The sequence below is a fragment of the Octopus bimaculoides genome, chromosome 6, assembly GCF_046866305.1.
Source record: "Octopus bimaculoides isolate indiv1 chromosome 6, ASM4686630v1, whole genome shotgun sequence".
Taxonomy (NCBI): Eukaryota; Metazoa; Mollusca; class Cephalopoda; order Octopoda; family Octopodidae; genus Octopus; species Octopus bimaculoides.
In genome coordinates, this window is record NC_142933.1 from 80,739,371 (window position 1) to 80,753,320 (window position 13,950).

At 32.3% G+C, this 13,950-nt stretch overlaps 1 protein-coding gene across 3 annotated transcripts in view; it reads left to right on the plus strand.

Moving 5' to 3' along the window:
* Window positions 1–13,950, plus strand: part of LOC106882052 (copine-8) — a 271,614-nt gene that overhangs the window by 223,911 nt on the left and 33,753 nt on the right. For all 3 annotated transcript variants that reach the window (XM_052968691.2, XM_052968690.2, XM_089354138.1), the window contains 2 exons: window positions 4,382–4,423; window positions 8,653–8,728. In XM_052968691.2, the coding sequence (XP_052824651.1) occupies window positions 4,382–4,423; window positions 8,653–8,728 (118 nt within the window). The remainder of the gene's footprint in view (window positions 1–4,381; window positions 4,424–8,652; window positions 8,729–13,950) is intronic.

Here is a 13,950-nt window from a genome sequence, read left to right on the forward strand (position 1 = left end):
TGCTGAAAAGCATTTCGCCTGACTTGCTAACAATTCTGCCAGCTTGCTGAATAATAATAATAATAATAATAATAATAATAATAATAATAATAATGATAATAATAATAATAACAATAATAATAATGATAACAACAACGTTTCCCTAAAAGAATGGAGAAACTTTCAAAATACAAAGACCTGGAAATAGAGGTAACTTGAATGTGGTATCTAAAAACAGAAACAATTCCTATCATAGTAGGCACCTTAGGTATAATAAAAAAATATTCAGACAAATACATAATAAAAACACCAGGACTTACAAATATATATAACATACAGAAAATTGCACTACTGGGCACTGCACACATCCTACGCAAAACACTTTCAATACAGTAACCATAAGAGCATCACAGCAAACCACAGCACATACCCAAGGCACATAGACCTGCGCTCGGTAGTGAAATGAAAGCACGTTATAAAAATAAAACTACTGAATAGTAACAATAATTTTTTCTAGTAAAAAGTACAAGGCCTGAAATTTTGAAGAAGGAGACTAGTTGATTACATTGACCCCAGTGTTTCACTGGTACTTAATTTATCAACCCCGCAAGGATGAAAGGCAAAGTTGACCTCAGTGGAATAATAAATAATAATGGCAATAACAATAATAATAATAATAGCCCTTTTTATTATATGTATGATGCCTGAAATTTAGTGGGGAGGGCTAGTTGATTACATTGACCCCAGTGCTCTCTCTCTCTCTCTCTCTCTCTCTCTCTCTCTCTCTCTCTTTCTCTCTCTCTCTCTCTCTCTCTCTCTCTCTCTCTCTCTCTCTCTCACACACACACAAAGTATTATATTTGTTAAATATTTTTTTAAAAGCTGAAAGATCCCAGCTCATTTTTTAAAAATATAAGTTAGTCAGGAGAGAAGGATTTGTACCAATGTCCTTTTGTCTTTTTTGATTTTTCCCATGCCCCTCCTAGGCTTGTGTCATTTATAATACATTAAAGTTGAATCAAATTATAAAGTGCTGTAACACTTTCAATAAAATGCTTCAGTTCTATCCTCAAAGAAATATCACTCCCACTTGGGAAAATTGGGACAGTCTCTATTTTGTCTTTCATATAGCAACCGGTGGTATTTTAATCTCTTAGAATTAGACTTTATTAACTGTCCCACCTCACCTTATCAACATTCCATATCATTAAACTATTCAAGATGCGTGTTGATTGCAGGATTTAATCATTGATATCCATTAACCACAAATTTATCACTCAGCAATATACTAAATCCTGTTTCTATATAATATTCATTGGAGTTAATATTACTTTCTTCCCACAATACTTTTTAGGCTTAGCAGGTAAACACATACACACACAAGGTGGTGCTGAAAAGTTCCTGGTATTGGGTAAAATAAAATACAGCAGGATCAGTTAATTATGATTTTATTCAACATGTTCTCCTCTCATATTCATACTTATTGCAGTAGTCCTTCAGTTTTCTAAGCCCTGTAAAAGAAATTAAAAGGTCAGGCCTACTACAGGCATATTGATTAGAATGTCACAGGAAAGGATCCCAACACAGATTCCTCAAGCCAAGCCAACTGTCAGTGAACCTAGGGGTAGACCTGAGATGAGAAGGTTGGATATTAGCCATAGTCTCAATTGGTCATGCTTAGAAAAATTGTAGGAAAGTTTAATAATGATAAGAACCTATGGAGGAGAAACTTGAGGACTCCATTACTACAATTCTTCCAGGAATAGTGGATGGTGAAAATGGAGGGAAAAGATTTTCTTTTTTTTCAGTTGATAAATCCTTTCTTTAAAATAATGTACAAATTTGTGCACAAATGAGATGACTTTCTATTTAAGAATCATGAGTTCAAATTTGCTACAGTTATTGAGCTTTCATTGTTTTCTGAACAGACTACTTCAGTCTTCATTACATCAGTTTGTCTAGCTGTTAAGAATAGATTCATGATTTTCTATAAAACGGTCAATACAGTTGATCAAACATTGTAACATGTCTCTGATCATGAAAGGTCAAGCAATTGATTGCATTTGTCATACCATTGAGTGAGGACAAATGAAAATATCAACTTGCATTTTTTAAGATAAACTGTGTTGGACAAAATGTAAAACAGCTTTGAATGTTACAACATCTGAAATATTATAAGAGGAATTTGTTAGAACAGAAAGTTAATTCTATTCAATTTTGAATTATAAACTGCTCTAATAATGTAAGCATTACACTGTGTAGCAATTTTTTTTTCTTTCTTTTTGCTTTTATCTAGAAATCAAAGGAAATGGCTACTATTCCCTTCAAACTTTGCTTTTGTGACCTGGACATCAATGTTTTGAAACTGACCTATTTTCCATTACATTTCAGACAGATTCAATGCTGAGTTGCTGAAGCAGAAATATCGTTATAGCACATATTCTGCTCAGTACCACTGATTTGCTTGTCAATTGCTTGACCTTAACCACTTGAGCATGTCCCTTAGTGGCTAACAATATGTGCATCTCTGATCATGAGCAGGAGCAGTGGGGAGCTTCATAGCTATGTGTTGAGATGGATTCTTTGGGGTTTGAATAAATGTAACAAAAGCAAAGTTTGAAGGAAATATTCATCATTCTTCACATTTTCTAGGGGTGAGCAAATAGGAAATAACAGTTGCTACCCAGTGAAAGGACAAAAATCATATTACACAGTGTTATCGATGTCATATACTGAATATATGGGTTTTGTTTATGTGCTTATTAGCTGCACGATTGTGCCAGGGAAAAAGTCCCTTTAAGATGATGAGTATTAAAAAATATTAAATACCTCAAACCAGGTGAGACAACTTGCCCCATAGGTGAACAAGAACAATAGACATTGATATTTCACTGTTATTTCAGCTCTTCAACATCGTATACCCAAGTCACCTTGAAATGAATTTGAATTGCTGGTCTGAGGAATATATATGAATAGTGTAGATCCAATGTGCTGATGTACAACAGTGCTGCATGAGTAAAACAAAATCATATTTTGACTTAAAAGCAGCTTTAATAACATAAACTAATGTCACATACTGAATGTATGTGTTTTGTGTATGTGCTTATTAGCTATGGGATAACATCAGGGGAAAAGATGCCAAGTGCTTGAGATATTCAGTGTTTTTTAAGAATTGGTGTCATGTCTTAAAGGGACTTTTTCCCTGATGCAATCCTGCAGCTAATAAGTCCATAAACAAAACACATGCATTTAGTGTGTGATGTCAGTGATGTTTGATTCTATTCATATGTTCATCTTACAACCTATGTCGTGTTGAGGTTGTTATTGTTTAGCATTAAGTTTTGAATGAGGTAGTTTATCACCAAAGGCTTTCCAGCCATGACCATCCCATCTTTATTCCAGACAGCATATCTAGGACTACATTATCACTATAATGAATATATGGTTGAAGATAATGTTTAACCCCAGGTCATCCCTGATATAGTAGACCTCTGGTCAAATATGATCCAACCAGAACCATTCTTTTTATTGTCTTTATTTATTGATAATCTCCCTTTATCCTAATTATCCTAATGTGTCCTTTTATTTGTATTTTTTATTGTTTAAGTTAATACAGTACAATTTGAGGGAGATTTGTCTACTTCTCCTAGCAAGTTGAATGACCACATAAAGGATTTTTCAGACAATTGTAATTACTCCAATAACAAAGACAACAATAATCAGAAGAAATTAGTGATGACAATGAGAAAGATAGTGAAATGATGATGGTGAAAGCAATAATATTGCTTTAAGCAGTATTTAATGAAAGGGTGAAATCAGAAAACTAATGATGTTACATTGGCAACAATTAATTAATAGCAGAGTTCAGAGAAGAGTTTGATAAATTTAGTGTGAAATGAAGTATGTAACTAATAAATCTTCTTCACTGTCAGACAAAAGGCAAAAGCTTGAAATATTGGAATCCTCACAATGACTGAATTTATCAAACTCTTCTGTAAATTCTCCTATGTTAAAGCCTTTTTGTAGGGTTCTACTACTGCAGAATGAGGGCCTCCAAGAGAAAATCCGCAAGGAAGAACAAAGCTGCTATTAAACCTTCTGAAGTGTACTTTCAAAATTCAAGAAGAGACTGTGATCTGTGATTTTTTGATTTTTTTCTTGTAAGGAAAGAACCCATCAAATATTCATGGGTCTCCTTCTTGGTTCTCCTGGCCCTTAGACTGATACATCTGTTGAAGCTCCCTACTACCTCTAATACACCCTGGTTGAATGTATTGCTGAACCATGATGATTGTGGTGGTAGGAGTAGGGGTGTTATTGTTATTGTCTACTTTACATTTTTTAGTATTAACCTTCACTTCAACCATCCTTAATTTTTTTTTATTTTTTATTTTTTTTACAGGCCTATCAAAGTAGAATGTTATGACTGGGATGCAGATGGAGGGTGAGTAGTTTCCTTTAGCCATTCTTAAAAAGTGGTTCAAAAAATTGGTTCAATCTGTCATTATCTCATAATTTCCCATCTGTATACTTTTACCAAAATTTTCTAATGATGATGTGGTTTCAGAAATTTATTTAGCAGTCAGCTGTGTGGTTCCAAGTTTGATCCCCAAGAAATACATCTTCAGTGAATGCCTTTTTACCATGGATCATCAAAAGCTTTATGAGTGAAATTGGGTTGATGGAGACTGTGCAAAAGCCCATCAGATGTACATATGTGTGTATGTATGTGTGTGTGTATATATATATATATATATATATATATATATATATACAAAAGCTGGAGGTGGAAATAGCACAGAAGTAAGTCTAAAATATTTCAATTTAAGAGGGAATTTAATAAAAATGGTTTTGAAAAATTATATAAAGAAAATATTACTGGTTTCGATGAATTTCATCTTATCAAATTTCAGTAAAAATTTGTACAAATTTGAAATAAAAATAGTTTATCTTCTATCTGGAGGTCAAGAACATGTTCTTGACCCCCAGAAGATAAACTGTTTTTACTTCAAATTTTTATAAATTTTTTACTGATATTTGATAAGATGAGTTTCATCGAAACCAGTAATATTTTCTTTATATAATTTTAAAAATCATTTTTATTCAATTCCCTCTCAAATTGAAATATTTTAGACTTACTTCTGTGCTATTTCCACCTTCATCTTTTATATATAAAAATTTGATTTGTATAGATCTCTAATCTTTTTTCAACTATATATATATATATATATATATATATATATATATATATATTTATTGGCTAAACTGGCAATATGACCATCCCCAAGTACAACAACATATATATATATATATACATACATACATACATACATACATACACGCACATACACACACACACACACACACATCTTTTTGGCTGCTGTCACAGATTTGGAAATTTTAAAATTAAGTGAACATTTTCGAATTTGGTACATTGATGTAATTTTTCAAAGTAAATCCAAATTTGGATTTCATTTACTCCAGAGAAAAAATTCAGAAAAATGCTAGAGGTTTCAAAGTTTGATCATTTTTAGCCAATCAGTAAACAAGGAATCGGCCAGCATTTTTCTGCATGATAGTTATCTGTCACAATGTGATTCTCATCAAAACTTGTGGTGATGGTTGTGATAGTGAAAGTGTCTCAGCCTCACACGTGCAGCATTCTTGTTACAATGAAAACAGGGAAAGCTACAACTTTGCTTGTTACACACACATTTAAAACAGACACTGATGTGAGATTTACTGTCAGGTGTATAATGGTAGCTTTTGATTGGCTAAAATTATTCAGAATTTGCAGCCTTTAAAAGCTATTAACGTTATATTTGTTAATTTATGGCAAAAATTAATTTCATTGTCATAATTAGCATACAAAACTAAATCAGTACACCAAATTTGAAAGCAACTGGAACAAAACTGAATAAATATGAAATGTTTGACAGCAACTGAAAATATATATATATATATATATATATATATATATATATATATATATATATGAATTTAATAGGAAAGAAAGAAAGAATATGTTGATTTTAATAAGAATAATTGAAGAAAGTTTACTCTAGTTAGAATTCAAACTATACCAATATTCTATCTTTTTTAATGAGAAAGTATAAACATAATGCAAAACAACTAAAGAAAGATTTTAACGAGATGATGATTGGAAAGAATGTCATAGAATTAATTAAAAGTTGAAGCTAATAATAACAGTTCTGGGTTTTTTTTTAAAATAAGCACTTCTTGCTTCATGCTATTCTTTTTCTCTGAACAAGAAATATTGCCTATATAATTATGCAAAAGGTAATCACAGGACTTGATCTTGAAGAAATTAATTGATTAATTAACAAAATTTTATAAGCAATATCAAAGTTGAGATTTTCATAGAATATTTTTTTTTTTCTATGCTGGTAAAAATATACCTGTTTGTCAAGATATGTATACAGCAACTGCAATTTGGAGTTAAAGGACATACTTTGATTCTGCACCCCTTTAAGAACTATTGTTTTGTAGTTAATAAGTGTTGCATTATTTGAAAGGCTAATATTGTTGTTTAGCCCTCACACCAATTTATCCCTGATCCATTAAACCCATAGTCAAAGTATTTCAGCCATGATCAGAGCTGAACATATGCAAGATAATACTATTAATTGTTTTTTTAAAAAAGGTAGTAAATGTTTAAATTTAATGGAGATTTTGGCTGATGTTTCTAACAGTTGGAGTAGCTACATAAGTGATCTTTTCTTGGATTAACTAATGTAGTAGCTTATAGGAACATAACAAAAACATTTATGTTTGGCACCAAACATATTTACTGCATTTATATGTTTATTAGAATGATTGCATCAGCAAAATTGACACAAAAATGTTTTATTTCATATAAAGCATATTTAAGACTAATGGGAAACCTATGTAAATGTTTGAAACATGTTTGGACATGCTGTGAAGTAATTTGAGGTTTATGTGTGGTGACTGAAGCATGAAAAGTTTGTTTGGTGAAAGGGTGGAGGATTGTCATTTCATTTTATAATCTCTATGATCTTGTTCCACCCATCCAATCTATCTGCTTATTTGCTGGTCACCTTAAAGTTATAGAACAATTCAAGATGAGAGCACATTAATTTGATTATACTATGTGTGGTAAAATGAAGACAAAAATAGTTTTTGAATTGCAATCCTTGATTGCCAGCACATGCTCTCATGAACTTAGAATTTTAATATAAAACTTCACGAAGACCAAGTATATCCCAAACCATGCATGGATGACCTTTCTTGGAAGCGAGCCATATGAGATATGGCTCTTCATCATATGAGCTGCACTACTAAAGAAATCCAAGGTAATTTTTCAATGGCATGCCATTCAGAAAGTTCTGTGGGTCACAGTTTGTCCATGACTGACCTAAACTTAAATATGCTTTCATATATAGCATTAATTGATAGAAACATCTTGATATGTGACATATTTAGATGTATTTTTTTCAAGCTGAAAAGAACTGATTGAAAGTTTGATTTAAATGTAAATAAAAAAAAGTTTCTTATAACATTCAGAAATGCAATAAATACATTAAGTAATTATTTGTTAAGATTTTCAGTTATCATCATTTAAAGTTCAATTCTCCATGCTTGCATCGGTCAAGCAAAATTTGTTGAGGCAGATTTTCTTCAACCAGATGCTCTTCCTGTCACTAACCCTCACCTGCTTCCAAGCCCGATGTGTTTTACATGGAACACTGGAAATGAACACCCGCACTTGTATGTCAATGACTCTCATTTACAACCATCATATGATGTCTGGACAAGTATGCACACACACACGCATACACACATGTAAATATATGATGGGGTTCTTTCAGTTCCTGTCTACCAAACCCATTCACAGGACTTTGACTGGCCCAGGACTATAATAGAAAGCATTCACCCAAGATGCTCTACAGTGGGACTGAACTCTAGACCACATGGTTAGGAAGCAAGCTTCTTAGCAACATTAGACATTATAAACACCAATTTGAAGGAGAGAAAAGGAAACCAGATCAATGATGAGACACAAACCATGTATCTATTACTTTTCAAATGATTATGGTGCTATTTCATATTGGTGCTTATAATGTCTAAAAACCAGATTTTTATTCAAAAATTGAAACCAAGAAACTTTCTTTATGTGTTCAGTCTTCTGATCTAAAAATATTCACTTTCATTTCTGTTTTGTACTAAATTTAAATATCAAACTTTCTGCTACATTTTATGAATATTATCTTACACATCTGTTTCCTGAAACAGTTGGTTTACATTTTTATCCTTTGTAATGTGAAAATATCTGAATTAAAAATATTTATGTTTGTTGAGCCATTTTTTTTTTTTAATTAACATTGCCCTATTTATATATTCAGAAGTTGGAAAACATTTTTAGTTAATAGAATGCTAAAATATGGATCCATTCGTTAAATTTGGATGAAGTATTTAATATGTGCTTTATTTAAAAGGAAGTCGTAATAATGCACTTAAATACTGAAAATTAATAACATTTTGGAAATCAATATTAATGCTAAGATTTTGAAATCAATATTATTTCTTCAAAATGAAAGTAATGTGTAATTTTTTTATTAAATTTTGATTTTCATTTATTTATTTGATTTTACTTTTGAAGCGCTATCATATTTTATTTCTTTATTTCTATAGTCATGACTTAATTGGAGTTTTCCTCACTTCATTGAAGGAATTGTCTAAAGGACGGGACATTTCAAACGTCTATGAGGTATTCTATTTATTTTCTTGGGAATTTTTAATATGGTTTTCCAGGTTTAGACCTGGAAGAATTAGGTCATATTTGTCTTACTTCACCAAAAATAATACTGTAATTACCAAAATATATCCTACTGCAATTAACAAGAAAATTTCTGAAATGATTTTTTTTTTTTTTTTTTTGTCATTTAGAAAAATATTTCTTTTCTATAATTTTTCTACCTGTTAAAATGGCTAATGTTTTCTTGGTTATAAAATATGAGCACCATTTCTACAAGAGATTACTTTTAAAGAAAATGAACCTGTAGTGTTGGTGGCACCTAGGAGAAACTAAAATTTAGCATCTTTGCAAGACTAATTTTGTAGTTCCTTCTCAGAAGACACTAGGGTATCTGTTATTTATGTTAAGAAATGTGAGTAAAAGAAAAGAAATTTTTAAAATATAAATAGATAAATTGTTATATTTCAGGATGGTCATTTTTTTTTTCCTTGCCAAATTAACACACGCACTATATATTCATTCATCACTTGTTTATTATTGTTCTTATTTTATGTGCATTGTCTGGAAATCTTTCATCACATCACACATCCTGTGACCTCTTCAGTGACCCTCCATCCCACGTCTCCTCCTGTTGTTTAGTCCATTCTGTCTTTCTATGATGTGTATCCTTATCTGCGCATGCATTTGCATCTGTGTGTGTGTGTGTGTATGCATACATCTCTGTGTTTGTGTGTGTGTGTGTGTGTATGGATTTGCTTACTATGTTGTTTGTATCCATGACAGCTGAGAGATACTGAGGGACAGTGCAGAAACAAGACAACAACTTACATTGGGAAGACAGCATGTAGCATAAGAGAGCAGATAGGTGAACAATGGTGGGAACTCAAAGAGGAGAAAAGCTCGTTAGTGCTCTACCAACATGCTCAATCAGAACATAGAGGCTCAATTAATAACACAGGTGTTAAAGTATTATCAATGCATAGAACAGACATGACACTTAGATTGCAAAGGTCACACACATAATAATAGACAGACCAAGCCTCAGCAGAAAGCACAAATGGAACAATAACACCCCCCACCATACTACACAACATGATGACGCAAGACACAATGGGAGAAAAACAGTATAATACATAAACCCATAAACACACACACAAAAGACACACATACACATACTTAAGATAACATGAGGAAAAAAATAGACAGATAAATAAGGGCATGGATACAAACAGTATAGTAAGCAAACCCATATACACACACACAAAACACATAGAGATGTGTATACACACACACACACACACAATCACACGCACATAGAGATGCATTTGCATGCACAGATAAGGATACACACCATTGACAGACAGTATAGACTAAACAGAACAGGAGAAGACATGTGGGATGGAGAGTTGCTGAAGAGGTCCCAGGATGTGTAATGAAAGATTTCCAGACAAAGGACATAAAATAAGAACAATAATAAAGCTGAAGTGAAATACAAATATACAAGAATAAGGGCAGGGAATCGTCAATTAATAATAGAATTAATAATTAACAATTTTGCCAAGTAGTTCAGTATGAAAAAACCTTTATCGGTAAAAACATTTATCATCATAAATATACAGGGATTAACATTGAGTTGCTTCTCCAACATACTGAAAATTTAGAAATAGCAGTCAAAGAACTACTGATTCTAAACTACAAATTTTTCTCTAAATGGATGGCGATATTTATGGCACACATAGAACAAAAAACCGGAGGGGAAAGCATAAACAAAACAAGTCTTTAGTTAACCGGATACGATCGTTTCATGGTTAAGAGAATGAAAAATCCCTATTCCAATCCTCAGTCCGATATTCTGATAAATTTGAAAGTGTCTCTAAAAAAATTCACGGTAATCCTTGGCCATGCGACACCAAAAATCAAATGATAAATGGTGAAATACAAATATGTAGAATGTGTGTTTATTTGGGGGGAAAAAATGACCATCCCGAAATATAACAATATCTGTTTCAATGCTTGATTTCACATCAGGAATCTTGCAAAACAAATTCATAAATGTAATAAATAGATAAAATAAAGCTGAAATAACTATTTTCTTTTTCTCACGGCACCTTTTACTGCATTGGGTGTGCTCTACTTCTGAATTTAAAGTTTAATATAAATTGACAGATTATGCTTTATTTAATGGTTTTTCCATTCTGTATTATTTCGCTTTGGCTAAATTTTGTGGTATCAAGTAATCTAAAAAAAAATTATATAAATCTCAAATATTCACAAGAAGACAATTTTGGAGATTTCCCATTCCCAACTTATCATTTTTAATTATATTCTTACTTTCAGATAAAGCAAACAAAATTACAGTTTCTTAGATTAACAGAATTAAATAACTAACTATATATATATATATATATATATAATATATATATATATATATATATATATATATATATATATATATATATATAGAGAGAGAGAGAGAGAGAGAGAGAGAGAGAGAGAGAGAGAGAAAGAGCTACCAGTGAAATTACAATGTACTTAGCTGGAAGGAATTCTATTGGAATCAATGCTTCTGTTTTGGGAATCTTTAGAATAGGAATCAAGAAAATATATTTCTTAAGAGAATGTAAATTGCTGAGGGCATCAGGATGTTTGTATAATTGTTTATGGTAGACATAGTAGAGGGAAATGAATTAGTTAAGTCAAACTTAGCTTCTTGTACTTATGTTTTATTTGATTACTTTGTACTTAAAACATGCATGTATATGAGATAAAATGTAACAGAGCTACAGGATGCTCGTGTTTATATATATATGAATTTTATGTGGATGTATAATATGTATATGCATAGGTTTTTGTCCACATTCAAAAGAATATGAGTGTGTGTACTTGATTGTTGTTTTGTTTGGGATGCATCACTTCTGTTATAAATATTTTCTATAAACACAACTGGGGAATCTTTTAACCAGTCTCATGTTGAGTCATTCATACTTTCTAACAGATTGTTAGTTTAACTTAGTCAAATAAATGTAAAGATATTGGCAGAATTTTTCATCACAACAATATTTCGTTATCAACATAGAGGTGCAGTTGTTATTTTGAAATAGAATAGTAACATACACTCTCATACTCTACATACTCTTTTGATACTGGTTGACGTCACCTTACTTATAGTGACTGCCTCGTTCCACTTGTCATATGGAAGGGGTGTACCATTATTACTAATTCCCTACAACAGTAATACACCTATCACTTATCAATGATATGCCAGAACACCTCATCCCAAAGCAACTTTTCAATTGCAAATTCTGTGAGGGAAACTATATCATTGGGTCCGGCAAAAGACATGGTTCAAGGTCTACCTGAAAGCATCTTGAAAAAACCTTACCGCTGTAGTTGACTATTGGAAGCAGCTTGCCCAAAGTTGACGCATCTGATACAGTCTAATTCACATTAGTGCCCAAACAGCTGAAAATGCAAGAACTGTTGCTTCTGAGAAGTGTTCACTCCACAAAGTTAGAGCTATAACTACCCCAAGTGCTTCACTTTGCTATTACTGGTCCAAAGTGTGAGTGAGGATTCTTAACCTGGACATGGCTCATCAGTTACACCCAAGACAAACAAGCCTATCCTGAGTTTTGGTCATCTTTGACAATGAAAAACAAACAAGAACAAAAACGCTAATGTACTTCCCATTCTCCCAGATGATAGGATATAATTTGAGGGAAATTTTGATGCTATTTCTAGCAGGTTGAGTGACCACACAGGTGTTCCCTATTGGCTCATTTTTATGATTGGTAGCTTGTTGTGGTAACAACAAACAGTATTTTTACTCTATTGATTATTTGTAAATTTTTTGTGTTCTTCATCAACACAAATGCACTGTTTCTTCTCTACCTCTTTTTTCACAACTGCAGTGATGTACAATCTTAGAACTAATTTACTGCATATCCACCTCCACCCAACTGAGTACTCAACTCCACTCACCTACTGAGTATTACTTTCCAATCCTCAACACTAAACACTTTTACCAATCATTCCTCCCAACAGCTGTATCCCACAGAGATTCCCTTTCCATCCTTAAGCACAAATATGGCTGTGTGGTAAGAAGTTTGTTTCTCAACCACATGGTTCCATGTTCAATCCCACTGTGTGGTGCCTTGAGCAAGTGTCTTCTCCTATAACCTCAAGCCAACCAAAGCCTTGTGTGTGAATTTGATTGATGGAAACTGAAAGAAGCCTATCATGTGTGTGTGTGTGTGTGTGTGTCACTGCATGATACTGTCTCTTTGACATTATGTGATAGTTGTAAACAAATGTCACCATCAAACAAGCAGTGTCCTTCATTTCCAGTCTTCCATGAAAACATGTCTGGCTGTGGGTAAATATCACTTTACTTGGAAAGAGAAGAGGGTTGGTGACAAGAAGACCATCCTGTCATAGAAAATCCACCTAAACAAAATTCCATCTAACCTATAAGAGCATGGAAAAGTGGACATTAAAACAATGATCACGATGATGATGATGATGATCCACAATTTTTCTGCTGGAATTGACATCAAATTGTTCAAACTAAACATGAACTGCTTTAGTCTCCTTAGTCTTGTAGATCGTGAAAGTTATCATGCTTCCTCTGGCTATTAAAACAAACACCAACACAGCAGTAATATTCTCTAGCAATTGATCCCAAAATATCAGTGATGTTTATTTCATCTACTCCAGATTGCTGTAGTATTTTTAATAGCAACAGTAATTTATTAGCTTTCAAATAGACAATTGAGTAGGATGACATGAGAAGCCAAATTATGTTTTTATGTTTTGGAAATTGATGTGGTAAGAAGACTACTTGATCTCCTTCCATAGATTATCTTATTAATTATTAATTAATTTTATTTTGATCACTTTAAATTAATTATACATTCTTGAGAGATAGAGAAGAATACTCGAGTAAATTGTAAATACAGGAAGAAAGAGATAGCGAATTCATTAAGATAAATCAGATCTATCTTGTTTAAAAATCAATAGCCACTGTAACCAGAGTATAGCAACTGTAAGAAAACAATGTCATTCACTGAAATCTACTGTATGAGGTCAAGATTCTCCACTTCAGCTTTGATAAGATGTTAGTTTGTAATTTCATAAATCATCTGCTCTGTTAATATTGACAAATACATGTCTGAAGGAGTCTCTGTAGGGGATCATAATTGCAAAAGAGTCTTTTCATAAAAGTAGCTCCAATT